This window comes from Thermobia domestica, chromosome 1, assembly GCF_964235325.1.
Source record: "Thermobia domestica chromosome 1, izTheDome1.hap1.1, whole genome shotgun sequence".
Classification (NCBI taxonomy): Eukaryota; Metazoa; Arthropoda; class Insecta; order Zygentoma; family Lepismatidae; genus Thermobia; species Thermobia domestica.
In genome coordinates, this window is record NC_137454.1 from 389,710,031 (window position 1) to 389,729,214 (window position 19,184).

A 19,184-nucleotide genomic window follows, 5' to 3' on the forward strand; every position below is an offset into this window, starting at 1 on the left:
AGACTACCTTTCCAAGAGCAAGACATTTAATGCAGAGTACTAACTCTGCATTAAACGCAAAACTGAAAGCCAAAAATAATTCTGGTTCTTAGGACAATACCTCTGTCCAACGCGCACTGCAAACAACTGGCATTTCATGATTTAGGGTTTCAATGTCTAGATCATTCTCTTTATTCCTTAGATTTAGCTCCCTCAGATTATTACTTATTCCCCAAACTCAAACAACAATTGAAAGAACACCATTTTGGATCTGATAAAGTGAGTGCTACGGAAGTCTTCATATGTTTTTGAACTGGTCTGAAAAAAAAAAAAAAAAAAAAAAAAAAATGGAGCACCGTGCAAGAAAGTGTATTGAGCCTCGGGGGGAAGCATGTAGAATAACTGTAAAATTCCATTATTCCACGTGCACTCCTTCTGGATTAGGCTACGAACTTTTCAGCAGTTGCTCGTACATGCTTGCTCCAAGCTGAGTTTTATTTTGTTTCCTCTTTAGGGCCTATGACGCTACAACGAAATATATTTTCCATGCTTTGCGTTAGAAGATATAGGGATTTTACGTCACTTTAAGCTTGACATTGAAACGACGTTACGCCTCCTGTTGAACCATATTAACATTTTCTTTTTCACTTAGCAATAGTGAAATGAAAACAAAAAGCTTACCAGTATCGTTTATTCGTATTTAAGATTCACTGTTGGCATACGCATTGCGTATATATCATAGTGCTTTTAAAGACAAATTATAGTCGGGTACCTTTAGCCGAGGTCGCGCCAAATTTTTAAAAAGGGATTTCTTGGAGGTAAATTTCCTTTTTTCCGTACATTATGAACGCATGCGTATGGTACCATTTGAAAGCCTGCTTTATTCTAAAGGGAAGACGTATGAACTATGATACTTGAATGAACAGCACTGTGTCTGCAAATTTATATTTTATATCCTACCTTTAATTATTTATATATAAAATTTGGTATTGTCAAACAGGATTGAGAAATAAGAACTCAAGTTTTCATGGTGTCGTGATTAATATTGTTGTTCACGGGCATATATTTACTCAAGAATTATTTATTGTGGAAGGAATTCCACTCCTAGGGCAGAATTATTTTAGAAGTGCTTAACCTTATGGGTGTAAATACAGCGTGCGGACACCTCAAAAACTTAGTGCTAAAAACACCAATCAGCCCATATTAGCTGGCGAGTAAAAGCTACAAATTGCATCTGAACCGCGTACGCGTAGAGCTACACTGGTAGACACAGACGCATCCGTAGGGAGAAGACACGTCAGCGACGGTGGGCATGAGCAGAGGCGACAATAGTGGAAATATACACAGGGTTCTAGAATACTTGACCACATCCCCAGTGAGTTGTAATAAAGAAAACGACCAACCTAGCTACTAACCTGTCTTCACGTGAACTGAGTATTGAACTTCAATAAAGAAAAGAACCAACTAGGCTACTGACCCACCTTCCCCTGTATGTGCGGACTAGCAGTCTAGAATCTTCCCGGAAATATGCTGTGTTCCTTCTGTTACTAAATGCCTTAAATGTTGGACAACTTAATCGTTACGGACCATGACTAAACGCACTGCTTCGACAGCATCTCAATTCATCATGTGTACCTATCGGACATACATTATTCGGGCCCCCGCTCCTACCCTGAGTCGGTTAGATAGAATTCGTGTTTTTAATGGCCACCTAGCACAAGTTGACTGGTGTTTTATGTACTGTAGTTTTTATACCATACGTCCATATTGCATTTATACTGAGCCCTCCTAAAGTCTATCTGAAAGTAGTTACGGGGCTCATTTAGTGCATGCTCCGCTAAAAAAAATCTGAAAATGTAAGAAATGTGTCAAAATCTGGTAGAACCGTCTACTCGAGTAATGCTTATTTTGGTTACTTTTTCCCGAACCAACGATACCTATTGCTTTTGTTAATTTGACAAATCTATTCTTGCGTACACGACGGCATTAAATTTCCAAACTTTTGCTGTACCTGGATTGGAGCTTTTACGCTATTACAAGTTAATTTTCAAAGTAAATGCATAACATCTGATAGACTCCATATTGTTCAACTGCACGGCAATTTATATCATAGGTGGGGCCGCGGTGGCTCCGTGGTAGAGCGTTCACCTCTGGTGCTTGGGGTCCCGGGTTCGATCTCAGCCCCCGTCAAGTGAACTTTTTGATGGACAAACACCGCGTGCGTGGGTTTCCTCGGGGTTCTCCCGTTTCCTCCCACTTTCTTCATTCCACCATTTCATTCATTACTCATCATCACCGTCTCCTTTAGCCTAACCGGCATAAGCGTGGGACGTAAAACTCAAAGATTTCATTTCATTTTCATTTTATATCATAGCTAGGTTGCCTTTAAAATTCCAGTTTTAGTTGGTATTCTTATGCAGAAAGGAGGGCATTTATTCCGAAGTTGGTCGTCCGCCTAGATTTTGGTTAAAAGCGTAATAATAGGTTTCTTTGTGTACCAAAGTTTAAAATTTAATTCAAATAGTATTGTCGAGCAAGCGGTAACGAGTGAAGGCGGGTTAGAGCCCCGCAGGATGCGTTGTTTTCTGCTTCTATTACAGCTAAATGGGAAGGGAGACCTGTGTTCCAGAATCTTGCTGCCTTGTTGGTTATGTTATCATTACATTGACAAGTATAACTTTCCTCATGATTTATTACAGTTATTTGATTACCGCATTTTCTACAATCTACTTTTAATTTAGTAAACCCTGACTGGTAAATGTTTAGTAATGGGCCAACACTAACGTAGACAGAAAACAACGTTCCCTGTGGGGCTCTAACCTGCCTTAACTCGCTCGGAAATACTGTCTGAATTCAATGTTATTAACTTAACCTAACCGAATGTGAATAGAATATCGCAAAAATGTATGTTAAAAACCTGGCCCTCTAAAGCTAAACATTTGCTCATTCCCATAATCCTATCATGAAGTAACCTTGGCCAAGTAGTTTCCTCCGCTTGCCAAATAGTTTCATGTTTAGAACCGTTTATATAAGAAAATAATGACAACTTTTGCTCTTCTTATACATTATTATGCACACAAACAAGCAAATTATTCATTTCTTCCCGGTAAATTTTCAAAATTTTGCTACAAACAGACGACCAACCTATGAACTTAAGGCCTATGTTTAGCAGAAGGGGTCCAGTTCTTTTCTCTAAAAAATGTTACAATTTTGGTAATTTCTGTTCACATTCGGTTAATTGAGGGTAGGGTTGGTTAGTTTAAGTTAGGTTAGGCTAGTTTAGGTTACGTTAGGTTAGTTTAGTTTATGTTATATTAGTGTAGGTGTCCCGCATAATTTTCCAAAAAATAATAGAATTTCGCTTATTTCTACTAATATTACGTTAGTTTAGGTTAGTTCAGGTTAGGTTACGTTAGTTTATGTTAGGTTAGGTTAGATTTGGTTACGCTATGTTACGTCTAAGTACTTGCATCACTCATTTCTCCTGTAAATTTTGTGTTTTTTACGTGCTTCTGGACCCCTTGTACTAAACATACCCCGAACTTAACCCCAACGAAAAATTACACTCTATTAATTTCAACTAAATGGGTCCAAACTTCTCTAAGCTACCCCGACCTTACTTATTCCTACGTTAATCTATTCTTCTCTACTAGACTCTTTTAAAGCGGTCCTACTTATCATGCACAGCTGAAGCGTGTATTTTAAACTTTACTGCATATCATAAAACGGTCCATATTCTGTTAAGGGGGTCCAAAACTAACCTAACTTAACGTAATATAACATTATATTATATAATCGAACGAAAATCAATGGAAAGAAGTGAAAAATTGCAAATTTTGCGTGGAAGAAATTACTGGACCTCCTTAACGGAACATTAACCCATTAAACAGACGTAACATGGGAAAAAAGAATTATTTCGTGCAGTTTTACGAGATGTCGTCACATTGTAAAACTACACCAATGATTTGTTAGTTCACCCATTAATGATCCTATTTACAGACCTACCGGTAATCTAGTTTGTCTAATACTTTGTCCAGTTCCAGACATTCCAAGTCTTTTTTATCTACCATACTTTGACCAAATACATAGAAACTTACTGTGTTTCCATTGAATATTATAACATGTATCTATTCATTTATACTATATATTTTGTCTTGTCTTCTGCACAATTTATATTTTTGACAGTATTATATATTTTTGAGAGTAAAAACAATTGAATAACCCGCTGCAGGGTAGGCAAGTGTATTCCGAAAAAAATCACTAAAAGTTGTAAAACGCACAAATTCGATTATTGTTAATTTCTTTGATTTTTTAAAAAAATGAATAACAAGTATCAATTTTGCAATATTCAGAGATGAAACATCACTTTTGCTATAGAAGTACTTATACTTCTATATATTTATATCAATTATTTTTTAAATATTTTTTTTAGAGAACGGGAAGTTATTCTTTTATGATGACCTGGTACCAGTTAAAATTGGAAGACATAATAAGAGATAATATAGTCCATAAATATTAGAATTCATTTCATATTCATTTTGTGAATTTATTTTTCACCTGAAATTGTAATTATTATTGCTTATCAAAAACAATTATAATAAAAATAACACTTATCACTTAGAAGAAGAGTACATACTCGAATAAACGCTATGTTGATTTTATTTTTTCACATCTATAAACACAGTCGACTATGGAAGTTTTCTAACTATGTATAGTATACTCTGAAAGAGCGGGAAAGTATGGGACAGTAGGTATCGGTAATTAACGTGATATTTATTAAATACCCGAAGATTTTACATAATTGTGAATTAACAGGGAAGAAGGTGAGTTGTCATTGCCATAAAACCATGTATTGAAACCTTTGTGTTAAAATTAATTTTCTCTGTATAGGAAAATTTTTAATATGATTATTGTTACAATAACATATCTGTTTGTTACACGATGCATCTCCAAATGTTATTCACTTGCTTAGAATTACTCCTAAATTGGATGTTGCTGGTATGAAAATATTACGGGGATATTGTTATACTGCAGATGAAATTTACGTTCTACCTTATTTTAGGGGTCATACTTTAATGAAATACCTTAATGACTTACTTTTAGCAGAAAATACACTGCCTTAGAAAGTGTTTTAAGGAAGGAGTTGCATTGGTCGATGCAGATGGTTTTAGGACGACAGTACAAATACAGCGTTTGGACATATGGCATAAAAAAAACTTCAGTGAATAAAACTAATCTGTAAATGTTTAGCAGAAGGGGTCCAAAAGTACGTAAAAAAATGAAAAAAAAAATTGCAGGAGAAATTAAAAGAATCAAGTGTACTAAAATAACCAAATCTAACTTAAACTAAACTAACCCAATAATAATAGAAATAAGCAAAATTCTAACCTTTATTTATTTTTTTTATTTAGAAAATTATGCTGGACCCCTATGCTTAAGCACGGTAATCTAATTTGAACTAACCATACCTAACGTAACCTAATGTGAACAGAAACTACCGAAATTGTCACATTTTTTAGAAAAAAAAAAAGCTTCTGCTTAACATTGTCCAACTAATCAACTTCTGCTAGGTGGTCACCGAATTGGCAGGAGAGATTCGTTCGTACTGAAGCGTAGGAGACCCGGGTTCGATTCCTGGCGGAGCTCATGTGGTTCGGACTCCACGTAAATCTGTAGGTCCATGTCTCATATAGCCACGCTGCTGAAAGGGACGCTAAACTAAAATCAATTAAACTCGTTAGTACCGACTACACGCGTCACTAATGATAGGTGCGCATAGACAATAGCGGAAAAGCGGTACTGGTGAAATTTTGCCACACCACTTGTTGGAACATTACAGGTAAAATTCAATACTTTGGATGAAAAGACATTTATAAAGAACGAATTTTCTCGATTTAATTTTGACGCACCGCTATAAAGAATTGTTGAAAAATAATATATATATAATTCTTTCGTGCAGGTTCACTTATGGCGCTCCACTCGAAATAATTCTCGCTAAGCGACATGAAAATATCTCATATCGCATAGTTAAAATTAAAGGGGGGCATCAAAAGCAATTGTTGAAAAATTGCAATTATTTTACAATATGCGTATAAATATGACGTCCAGATGTAACCATAAAAACTACAGTGCAAAAAACACAACCTATGTACTAGGTGGACAGTAAAAAGCACGAATGCTATCCAATAAAGTGAGGGCAGGGCGAAGCTGGGGGGTTCGGAGTGTTAGCTAGGGGGTGCGTCCGTAGGGAGCAGGCGCGTCAGCGAAAGTAGTGAAAACTAGTGTTTTTTGGCAATGATACGAGCTTGGATAGTATTTGTTATGGTTTCATACTAGTTGCGCTCCACTTGTAAACATATATACACTTCTGTACACTGTGCAGAAATACACCGCCGGTGGAAAGTAGTTCTTAATACAGTCGTCTTTCATATGCACTTACTTACTTTGAATGTACAGATTGTTGACTATTTTGAACATAATAATTTATTTAGTAATTTTCAATTTCACTATAGTGCGGGCCTACCCGCTGAAGCTGTTTCAGTTTGTTTTGTTTGTTTATTCTTAACGTCCTCATGTAATAGCGAGGTTAGGAAGGATTGGATATACTACGTAAAGTGGCATCTGAACCACTACTCGGCTTCCAGCTGTGAGAAATATTGTGGGCTCATAGGGACCCTTTAATTACAAGGCGAAAATTAGATTTAACTAACATAGATGATTCGAGATATGCGAACACGTCACTATGAAATTCACACGATTTGTGACATTATTTTTGTTTACACCAGGTTTTAATACATGGTTTAAACCAGCCAACCCTCTGTTGTATCATCATGTATAATTTTATAAACTACATTTATTTACAGTAACATTTTTGTGAAACCTGTATTATTGTTATTTTATTAACTTTTACAAAACGGAAGTTCAAAAATATCAGCATTTTAACTTAGCTTTAAGTTCAAGTTTCTTGAGCATGAACTAGTACGTGTTGCCAGCAGGTTACAAGTCTGTGTGATGGTTTTTTAAAAGTTTAAATTATTGCACATATTCAGGAAGCAGGCGGTGATGTAGTGTTTCATAAATTCTTTGAATGAATGTTGCCTTAAGTCCGCGCCGAAGAAGTGTTTCCTGCGTTGTAAAATGCATTTTTTGAAATTTTATCGTAATCAAGCATTAGTGGCAATATTAAAAAAGAAAAAAAAAAAAATGCTTATAATTATTGGAAGAGACAGTCAGTGGTAATCTTGGTTGATGGTGACCAAGAGCGCAGTGTTGGTCGAAATTGTTTAGAATTTTAAAATATCCACTACGGTATAAAGGTAGATCTCTTGAAATTCAGATTTTACAGTACCGCAACTTAAATTTTGCAAAACATGAGGAACGAATTGGTCTTGTCAGGCATAAAAGTGCACACCTGACTCAGAAATTGTCTTTTAATATTTAAATAAAATATGATAGAAACTTATTTTTTTTTTTTTTTTTTTTTTAAGAGGAAGCAGGTTTTAAAAAAATCGTATGGATAGAAATAAATTTGGTGTTAAGTTCTTATCGAACAACGGGGTTATGGAAGAGGCCAGGATCTATTACTCAAACTGGGATCCGAGTCATTACTCGGTTTGTCTTCAAGGGAAACTGTTCTCCACCTGGACCCGATCTCAGGATCCCTTGATTACAATGACAATGAGACTACCGACTCATCCACGGGGGACAACTGATAGACATACATTGCATGGTTCGAAAATGTTGAGTCAGTTCAAAAGACTAAATGTGCACAGGTGACATCATTCTACAGATTTATTCACATTATTAGAATAAACAAATAATTTCAAAAGACTAAAGAGTACAGGAGATATAATGTAGTACAAATTAGTTCATTGAGTTAAAAATATGGCGACTCCTTAATCTGATTTGCACATCAATAAAAAAAAAGTGAATAAAGATAAGAATCATTTGAGGTCACTCAGGCCCTGAACCATCCATACAATACGCATGCAGAAAATTTCGGGAAGGTTCTAGGTTACTCGTCTCCCATATAGATTAGTAGCTAAGTTGGTTCATTTCTGTATTTAATATTTAATTCACATAGTGTTGCGAGCGACCGTTAGCGAGTAGAGCCGGTTGGTGCCCCGCAGGACACGTTGCTTTCTGTCTTCATTACAGCGTAATGGGAAGGGGAACCTGTGTTCTAGAACCTTGCCGAAAATTTCTTTTCATTTCAGTAAGCCACTTAACTTTGTTTCCTGGGTTTGGAATGTATGAAAAAAGAATTTTCACATATGGAAACGTCACTGTTAAGTTAACACGATTTGTGTTATTTTTGGTTTAAACTTTAAAAAAAAAAAAAAAAACCTGTTTCAAATAAGCGAACTCTGATTGTAATCCTTTTATTTATGCTTACGCACTGCTTTGTTTTAAACATGTAGAAAAATAACCCTCATTTCCTTCCCTTTCTTAAACAGGATGAAGTGTACAATTCCGGAAATATCATGGCACAACAGAGATCCTGTTTTAAGTCTAGACATCCAGCCTCAACCAAATGATAGTGCTGAACCAATTCGTTTAGCGACAGGTGGAACTGATTCTCATGTTCTGGTAAGCATGCTTTTGAGTCCTATTTTATTTTTGCACTGTATTTTCAATGTGTTTGTTGATTGTTCTTCCAGTCGGAATGAAAGCGATCAGAATCCATATATTGATTACTGTAATAAATTACTATACTACAAATATATAATACAAATCTTATATATATAAACCATATTCAATCAAACAAGAGTCATCACTGACACGAGACAAGACACTTTTATATATATATATATATATATATATATATATATATATATATATATATATATATATATATATATATATATATATATATATATATATAAATCTTAGATCGTTTCGAGACTCGTGTTTTTGTTCGTGGATTATAACTTGTAGTGTAATGTCGTTCGCAAATATCGTCGGTTGAGAAAAGGGTAGAAAGTACTAGAACGAAAGTGTGTGCAACAAAGTACATTTCTGCACTGACCCGTATATTAGCATCATCATCATCATTATAGGTATTCTGCCATTATTGGCAGGTCACTTGCTGCAGTTCAAAAGCTTTCGTACTCCAACCTCTAACCTCTTCGTCTTCCGCTAACCGCTTCGTTTTTAAGTACGATTTTTCTGGTTTGATTTCGTCCATTAATTTTAATCTCCTTCGCACTCCCCCTCTCTTTCCTGCCACCATACCCTGTAGCACGTCTCTCATATATATAGTAGATATTTTTAATCAGCTTTGAAAAAATCGTACTTGTATTAAAATCGCAGCCTTGCCCTTTACACATAAAAAAGAAAGTTTATTTCATGCCACGTAGGACTGTACCATCTGTATCACTCCCAGGACCGCGCCGTACCGTTGCGTGACTCAAGGTCAGACATATTGAAATTAGGAAATGGTAATATGTGATGTTGAACTGGGATTTAAATCTTAAGAAATGGAACACAGTCGGTGAATCGAACTCAGAAACTCCCGATGTGCAAAGCTTTAGAACACAGCCTCTGTTGCTCATCAAATGTCGTTCAGGTCTGTTCAGTAATTACTGCGGAATAATTACCACATACAAGCTGTGCTGATGTTACTGTTCTCGTGTATGGAGATAAATGTTGAAACTGGGCCTGGTTAGTTAATTTCAATCACTCCCGGTTAATGGAGGAAATGGAACCTACTCTTGGAACGTTGAATCGATTGCGATAAACCTCACTGTTTTTGATTTGATACCTGTGAGACGGACGGATATAAGACTTTCGACACTTATGCGTAGCGTAGCGACACTTATTCATAGTAAGAAAAGAAAGAAATTTAAAGCAATACGTAATTTGCGAAAAGATAAATTACAATTGTCCTAGAAATAAAGGCACTATGTGGGTTGCTTATTATTGATTATTGTGGATTTCCGTTCATTTGTTCTGTGCGAGGATGTGCAGTGGCTCAGTGGTAGAACGTTCACCTCCGATGCTTGGGGTCTCTGGTTCGAGCCCAGCTTGCGCCGTGTGAACTTTGTGGTGGACAAACACCGTGTGCGTGAGTTTTCTCGGGGTTCTCCCGTTTACTCCCACGTTCTTCATTCCACCATTTCATTCATTTCCCCTTCCAGCTCGTGCCGTGTGGACTTTGTGGTGGACAAACACCGTGCTCGTGGGTTTTCTCGGGGTTCTCCGGTTCCTCCCACTTTCTTCATTCCGCAATTTCACTCATCTCTCATCATCACCGTCTCCTTTAGCCTAACCGGCATAACCGTGGGAGGTAAAACGTAAAAATTTCATTTCGTCCTGTACGAGTAGTCTAATGTGATTAAAACAATGAGGAGTAATCTAATTTTTAACAGCGGAAGAAAGTTAATTGTAGAGAAATATTATTGTCATCGTTTGCAATGAATTCATCCATTTGCTGTCACAGACGCTTGTCGACCACTGTGAGTTTCATCCTTAATGGTTGTTTTGCCTTTCTCTGACGCATGAAATGTTCTTGCCCGCCTACTCACTGCTTGGCTCGATCCTAAAAGAAAAATCAATTAGAGCACATCGATTTAACTGCGCGCACGTGATTCTGTTTTACAAGGTGGTCATACAGAGAGAGAGTGAAAAGAATTCTGCGAACTTTGTCATGGTTATAGTGGGAGGATATATAGCCACGCTCTGTGCACTCTTTTGTTATTATGTTACATAAAATGGCACACTTTTTTCTTGCCAGTTAGACTAAAATAACAAAACCATGATGGCCATCTTAAGTAGAGCGGAAACTTTAATAACCATAGCGCAAATTTTATTCAAATCTCCGTAGTTATTTTCAACTTGCAAGGACGTGTCCAAATTTTTTAAATTATTCTGTATATGCAGATGAGTATTGTGGGGAAAAATTAATATAATTTTATCTTTAGTGTCCGGTTAAGCGAATTTTTATTAAATTATTTCGATATACTCTAATGTATTTCTCAATAATCAATATCTAGTTACAAACCGTACTCATTAAAAAGTCTTGAGGGCCGCGGTGGCTCAGTGGTAGAGCGTTCACCTCTGGTGCTTGGAGTCCCGGGTTCGATCCCAGCCCCCGCCAAGTGAACTTTGTGGTGGACAAACACCGTGTACGTGGATTTTCTCGGGGTTCTCCCGTTTCCTCCCACTTTCTTCATTCCACCATTTCATTCATTACTAATCATCACCATCTCCTTTAGCCTAGACGGCATAAGCGTGGGACGTAAAACTCAGAGATTTCATTTTAAAGGTCTTATTAATGTTGGACTATTCTGGAGGAGTTATTGAGACGTAAATCATCCGAACCTAATTTACACCATTTTTTTTTTTTCTAATGATTTGTGTCTCAGTAATTCTAGAATAATATACACAAGACTGGACTGAAACTCGAAGCAGGGATCTTAGGCGTACGGTGCTAAAATCTCGGGATAGATTCTCGGTCCAGTTATTTACTCTTTCACTCTGTGTATCATTAAATTCCAGGGTGTCAACTGATACTGGAAATACTTGAATTATACTGGAATGTACTTTTGATCCACATACTGGAAAAATCATGAAACTGGTAATTTGTCAAAAACTTTTTTTTTTGTAATTGTTTTATTAGTCTTAAAAACAATTTTTTATCCTTTGCGATTGTAAATTTTTCCAAAGCAAGGGTTGTATAACTTTGTAATTAGACATTTAAAGCAGTTGGTGGAGTGAAGGGCTGAGGGGAGTTGGAAGACCCTTTAAAAATGCTAGAAAAAATCATTGTATTTAAAAAAAAATCAAGGTTAACTAAATTTGTTAAAAATAAAATATTCTTTTGATGGTAAAACAATTACAAACCTGAAATAATCAAGAGTGTGATTATTCCTTTAAAAAAAAAAAAAAAAAATCACTGTATTAGATACAGGAATTTTGTTGATAGTTACACTAAATATACTGGAATTTTGAAAATGAAACTCAGTAGACACCCTGAATTCGGACCTATAGAGAAGTTCGTGTGTTAAAAATCGGTTATTCCTTCCATTCATATAATCCTTTAGAATAGCCCAACGTATATAAGATCCTTTGATGAGCCTGCTATGTAATTAGCTATTAATTAGTGAAGAAGACGTCAGTGTATGTCGAAGTAATTTAATGAAAATTCTTTTAATCAGATACTAGAGATAAGATTATATTCACTTTTTCAATACGTGGGTTCAATAGCATCCGTAAGAAAATTAAAACACAAGTGCATAAATAGTTTTGGTAATAACGTTACACGAAAAGTGATCGTATGTTTTTGAAAAATCTCATATATCACTTTTACCAATTCATGTATCATTTATAGTCAATGAAAATATCAAGATCAGCTTTCAAAAGACTTAAGTTAATTTGTATGAGTGGTCTTTGAGAAGTACAGTCCAGAAGGTGATAAGATGTTACGAAGCAGGCCCAAGTTGACTACTGCTCACAAATATTTACTTTCATATTCTTTCGGCAGTATTGAACATTGGAAATACGTGTTTATCTGTTCGCTTTTACGTTTTTCGTTCCATTTGTTCTGTTTTCTTTCATTTTATGTAATGACAGGCTTTCCAATGCTTCTATATTTCCTATTTTTCCTATATATTTGCACTTCTTCCTATAAACTCTTATATTTCCTATATTTTAACGAAACCTATATTTTCGCATTGCTACTTCCACTTGTGGAAATAACATAACAGCATTATTAGATGCTGTGCAGAACGCCTGGAGAAAGTATAAAGATTAACTTACTTAAAAGAGTGCAGATCCAAAGAGGCCGTAGTGGCAAAAGATTTTCTGAGAAGAAATTGTGCGTTAAGAAATGCGAAGCAAGAAGGTATATCAAAGAAAGTTTTAAAGAGTGAATCGTCACTGAAGAAATTAATTGAAATGGACGAAACAGTACAAAAGGAAATGGAAGTAGCTACTAGACTGATGAAAGATCCTCAGACAAGATTATCTTCTGCGCTATCAAAAAAGAACATCTTTGACGTTAGTGTTGTCGAGGCAATGATCTAGACCGCAATCCTTCGAGATGAATGAGCTACAGAAAATTTAAGACAAGCAGAACAAAGAGAAACAGAAGGTGGCAAATAAGTAGGAGCACGAGTTTTTCGCGCTAAGAATTTGAAAATTTCGCGTTTCGTCGCATTTTCCCAGTGAAGTTTCGCATTTTGTACCTCTTGCGGAAAAGGTATTCCCTGATACTTTTACAATTGTTCCTTTTATTCATAGATCACTACAGAAATAAACCATTAATGACCTAAAAACAAAATACACTGAATATTTCACTTACAGAAAATTATAGTTTTTTAAATCAAACTGAAGGAAAATCAGTAATTTAACTTACTATGAGTAGGAAAGTTTTGCTGTCTTCTGAAAACATAATAGGCACAAGTTACTTTTAATCATTAAACATAAACATGTTACATGTTCCCATATTTTCCTCCTTCATTGTCGTACATTTGTCACTTTTCACCAGTCCATACTTGGGAGAAAAAAAACCTCTCACAATTGACACTGTTTGTTGGAAGCCACACATATGTAACTGAACTTACAACAAACTTCAAACTATCATCACTTCGGAACTCCCCATTCAGCTGCGATTGTGCTAGCTAATGCTCAACAAGTTCTCTATAGCCGTGCCCGAATCACCCAGTATGCACCGTTCATGCCACGTTTTACCGTTATGTCAGCGGAAAACTAGCGTTTGTAAATTAATGAAAACGTATTTTTAAAATTTCGCCTTATTTCGCGTATTGTTAGAAATTTCTCGCAAAACTGCTAATTTCCCGTGTTACGCGCAACGGAAACCAATGAAAATATACATAAAATAGCATAAAACGTCAAGAAACTGGAAATTACTTAATTCTGACGCATTTCGTTCTATCGCACATTGCGAAAAACTCGTGCCTCTATAAATAAGCAGCATATTCAGGCAGTGAAGAAAATGAAAGTTACACTGATACATTTACTGTTGGATATATTTCCGTAGATGCACTAAATTCTGTGTGCAATTGGTATTTAGATACTTAACAAAACAAGTCTTTGTATCATGTGTTTAGTGATTTTTTTAAAATGAATTTTGTATTAATTTTTACAACTTACGTTTTTTTTTATATATATATAAAGAAAAAGGAATTTCCATAGAAATGATAGGATCTTACAAGTGATTAAATTAGTTACATCTTGGAGACATATATTTAAAAACACTGATTTTCTGATTCAGATCCTTTTTACACTTTCCTTATGCTCGTTGCTTAATACTGTGAGCTACGTAGGAAAACACTGAGAAACTCGTATAAAATTTTGCAACGAGATAATTATCCATTTAGGTATATTTAGAGTAGAATGTATGTTCATATAAAAATTGGTGTAATTTCCATGTGATTTTTTTTTTTTTTTTTTTTTTATTTCTACCTATTGGATAATTGAAATGTTCCTTCCAATAAGTAAAAATATTGTTACATGAGTTTCTTTGTTCCTTGTTTCTTCAAAATGTTCCTTTTTCACAGCTTCACGAAACCACTTATATTCCTATATTTTTCCTATATTTTCCTATATTTCGTGATTTCCTATATTTTTTCCATTAGCATTTGGAAAGTCTATAATGAATTATGTCCTGAATTTTCAACACAGTTAATAATAATAATAATAATAATCCTAATTTAGTTTTTCAAATTGTATTCTTTCCGGACTAAAATAGAGTTCTGAATTGATTCCCAGAACTGTTTTTATCAGTATCACAATGCCTTTTTTAAAGATTTATTTATTGTATGATTCTTGGTGTTTTTTTCTCAATTTAAATCCATGAATTGTTAAATTTCACATTTCTATTATGTAATAGTTTATTATTATTATTTCTAGCGGTAGTTTTTTTATGTTTTCTGAAAGCTGAACACAAACCTGTGATAGAGATATGGAATCGCATAATGCATAAATACAATATTGATATTACTCTATAATAATAATTTCTTACTTTGTTCCGTTTAGATATGGCATCTCAAAATCGAACCTACTGGCATCGCCAGAGTAGAATTTGTAGCTGATTTGCAACGACATCAGAAAGCTGTAAATGTGGTTAGATGGTCACCATCAGGGCAATTTCTAGCTTCTGGCGACGACGGTAAGATTCCATTGCTGCATATTTGAATTGTCATCATGTGATACATTAAGAGAATATTGTAGATTTATTTATTTACGTTACACAGCTTGGAAATGAAATGAAAACAACACCAGAATTTCAAAATTCTGTTCAAGATAACTCAACAAGGGCTCTTGAGCACTTCTGTAAAGTTCTTTTGCTTACATAATTTAGTATATTCATGTAATTACTCGAAAACAAAAACATATCGTGAAAATAATTTACCAATAAGTAATTACGAAAATGAATTTGAAATTAAAGATTTATTTGTTTTCCTTGATTATTCCCTTCAGGCAAAAGGATGAAAGTGACAGAAGAGATGGAATGAAAATGTGAGAAGGAACAGGAAAACACCGAGAAAACCCACAGATATGATATTGTCTACCACAATACCTCATGATCTGGGATCAAACAAGGAACCTTCGCACCACTGGTTGGCGCTCTGTCAACTCCCTTAAGCTTACTGCCAATAATCTTTCATATTTCCAGTTTTTTCTTTTTCTTTTATTTTTTCGCGATTTTGTATGCATGTAATGTTTTATATGCATGATTTTCTGAAAAATTAGTTTTTCTTTTTGTAAAATAAAATTACACAACACCAATTGAAGAAGCAGGTTCTGTCTCCTATAGCCTTGGTCCTGAAAAGGGTCATTAAATTTTAGTCGACCAGTCTTTTGATTTCTGAACAGTTTGTCAGCTTAGTCTTGGTGAAACGTCATATACTAGAATTATATTTTTTCTCTAATTAATAATTCCGTGAGTGTTATATACCATAGTAAGCGATTGATTACTGCTGCGTCAAAACTGTGATGATGATCATTATATCTTTCTATTATTTTGAACAGCCGTACTCTTAGCGTGTGCACCTGTATTATCAAATTGCTAGTGTATGTGCGTTTTGTGCTTAGTCCCCAGTTCGGTTCCCGGTGGGATATATAATTTCCGATCTTGACTCAACATTGTGAAACAGTTAAAGCGCTAATATTTCGCACTTAACGTGTTAAAAAGTGTACAATCTGTGGTATATCAAATTTTTTGACTTGTACTTGAATTTTTAATGAATTACTATGAAAGGAGGTTTTTATAGGCCAAACTAGCTGATGCCCCCACGTGTTACTACCAAGCCAAGACAGTGTCCCAGCGAGATGCGCGTAGGTTTCGTTGTGAACGAGGAATGCATTAAAGACAACAGCGTTGCCAACAACTGGACGTATACTACCTCTACGACCCTCGTATCACAATTGTAGGCTAGCCCTTCACACATAAAATAAAATCTATCTCATGCCACACAGGACTACCATTTGTATCACTAGTGACTGTACCCTGATGTTGCGTGACTCGTCACGATTAGATGTGTATTATATATAGGTTGTAGGTAACGATACTATATCATGTTTGTTATAGTTGAGTTTGATTTATACCTAAAATTTGCTATTAAGTATTCTCACTGCGCATCCACGTAGGTATTTGTTCTTTCTGAGTACGTATATTCTCCGTATTCAGTACAATACAGATATCCATATAAATTTCAATCACATTTCAATACAAATTGAGATCACAAGATTTTTTATTTTGATTACATTGGTATTAAAGTGGCGAACTTCTATAAATAAAGCTACGCAATTCTTTAACAGGGTATTCGAAAACTGCACGAACAAACTTTGGGAATTTCTGACAAGAAAACATATTAAAAAAAAAAAAAAAAAAAAAAAAAAAAAAAAAAAAAAAAAAAAAAAAAAAAAAAAAAAAAAAACTGAAAAATGCGCCTACATGGGTGCAGAAATGCGTAATTTCGGTGTTATAGTCCACCGAAAGTTGGGAGGGGTGGTAAAATTCATGGTCATAACTCGAGAAGAAAATAGATTAAGTCTAGATTCAATTAATATACCAGTTGATATGGAGAGAAAATTCTTTAGGTCTTCTACAAACGAAAAATGTTGAATTAAGGACTGAAAATTTGTGCAGATTGAACATCTACTTGTTAAGAGAATCACGTTTAAAATAATCGTTATGTTCTTTTATCTGATCTGACTTTGATCTGATATTTCGTTCACGAGTTGTGAACCTCTATATTTCCGTTCCTTCCAATTTTCGACAGGTGGCCCCGCGTAGCGTAGCCACGAGCGACCTTTGGTGCGAGCGGTCCCGGCTTCGACTCTCGGTGGGAGCACTCGGTCGAAAAAGTGTAAAACGCTTTTGCAGCCCAACCACCGTTAAGGAGGTTTTCTCATTCACACCAGTCAGATGCCAGGGTAGTATTTAACTTACAGGTCCCAGGCCGCTTCCTTCCTTACCTTTCCCCGGATGGTGTGATAGCCGAGGGACGTCACCCTTCAAACGTGACGGGGTAACTGGTCTTAGATACTGAAAGCCCAGAAATCTAAATTCTAAAAATTTTCGGCTTATTGTTACTAGGCTTTGCGATATTCGAATTGAATATCGAAAATCAATGTCGACAAATAACATCGAAACTTCATCGATATATTGAAATATCTCAAACCCTAATTATAGCCCGCCGAAAGTTGGGAGGGACGATAAAATGAACGGTCATATGGTAAGATTGAGATCGGATAAAAGACAAATAGTGATTACTTTGAGCCTAGATGCTATTAATATATATTAGTTAACGTAGAACACACAGTGAAAAGCTCATGAAATCATCTACAAACAACAAATGACAAACCAGGAACTGAAAACTTGTTCAGATTCCGAATGTACTGGTTACATTAATGGAATCTACGCTCAAAATAATCATAATGTTTTAATAAATATTATGTTGTTTTACCTGACTTGATCTAACATTTCGTTCTCAAGATATTGATCCTTCATTTTTTGCCCCGCCTAGTTTCAGGCGGACTATCTCCGGTCTTTTTTTTTTTTCTTTCTTCACTGATTTTTTTTTCTTCACTGATCAGCAGGATTCTTCACTGATTTAATACGATATTTTATGCTGGCCATTAAAATCCTTTAAAAAGCTTGGGGTCGTATTATATATGAGGTACTGTATTCTGGCTAACATGATATGTTTTTACTATTTTCTGGTAAGTAATTTATCACTCCTATACAGTGTGTCTCAAAAGTTCCCTGACATAGGGTAACTCTGTTATTATGAGTGTTACAACAAAATGTAAGAATGGAAATCGTCTCCAAATATGATGTTTTCAATCTAAATTGAAGGTTTATTTTTTTTTATCTTTTATTTATTTATTTTTTTTTTATTTTTTATTTTATAAATCGGACAAGCCGTTTGGTCTGTACACTCTTTATGCTCCCAATGATAAATGAAAATGCAACATTGCCATTTAGCTGGACCCACAACATAAGAATGAAGTTGCTGTCTTTTACATTAACGTGTCGATGGTCAGCCCTCATTCCAAACATGTCCCCATTCACCATACTCTTACAAAATTTATCCACCTTCCGCCCCCACCGTCCCCCAGAACCTCTATCAGTGGAAATTTCGCAATTTCATTTAACATTGGTCGCATAAAGAGTGTACAGCCCAAAGGGATCGTCCGATTTTTTCTTTTAATAAAAATCCTTTACTTTTGATTGAAAACAACGTATGTGGAGACGGTTTCCCCTCTTACATTTGTTGTAACTCTAATAATAACAGACCCGGCGGGAGCTCATGTGGTTCGAATTCCACATTAATCAGTAAGTCCACGTCTTATATAGCCTTGCTGCTGCACGGGACGTAAAACTCAAATTCAATCAATGAATCTAATAATAACAGTTACCCTTTGTCAGGGGACTTTTGAGACACCCTGTATAATACAGGACAGATTTAAGATGAGTTTCTGTATTGTGATTAACAGAAACAATTTTTCTTGCAGAGGCGATCATATTAATCTGGAAACAGAAGACTGATCAGGACGCGCCAGAGCTACCAGGAAGTGATGACGAACAAAATGCAAAGGAACAGTGGATAACGACGAAAGTGCTTCGGGGACATGTGGAAGACATCTATGATCTTTCTTGGTCACCGGATTCCAATAATTTGGTCTCTGGGTCAGTGGACAACACCGCTGTTTTATGGGATGTTTCGAAAGGT

At 35.4% G+C, this 19,184-nt stretch overlaps 2 protein-coding genes across 3 annotated transcripts in view; one reads left to right on the plus strand and one right to left on the minus strand.

Moving 5' to 3' along the window:
• The window catches only part of PolQ (DNA polymerase theta), a 176,809-nt gene extending 172,606 nt beyond the window's left edge, over positions 1–4,203 (minus strand). For both annotated transcript variants that reach the window (XM_081732418.1, XM_081732413.1), the window contains exon 1: positions 4,077–4,203. The gene's annotated coding sequence lies outside the window, so the exon portion shown is untranslated. The remainder of the gene's footprint in view (positions 1–4,076) is intronic.
• A 440-nt stretch (positions 4,204–4,643) lies between these two features.
• The window catches only part of Caf1-105 (chromatin assembly factor 1, p105 subunit), a 57,237-nt gene continuing 42,696 nt past the window's right edge, over positions 4,644–19,184 (plus strand). Inside the window, exons 1-4 of the mRNA XM_081732426.1 lie at positions 4,644–4,802; positions 8,436–8,568; positions 14,980–15,112; positions 18,967–19,182. Of these exons, the coding sequence (XP_081588552.1) occupies positions 8,437–8,568; positions 14,980–15,112; positions 18,967–19,182 (481 nt within the window). The 5' untranslated portion in view covers positions 4,644–4,802; position 8,436. The remainder of the gene's footprint in view (positions 4,803–8,435; positions 8,569–14,979; positions 15,113–18,966; positions 19,183–19,184) is intronic.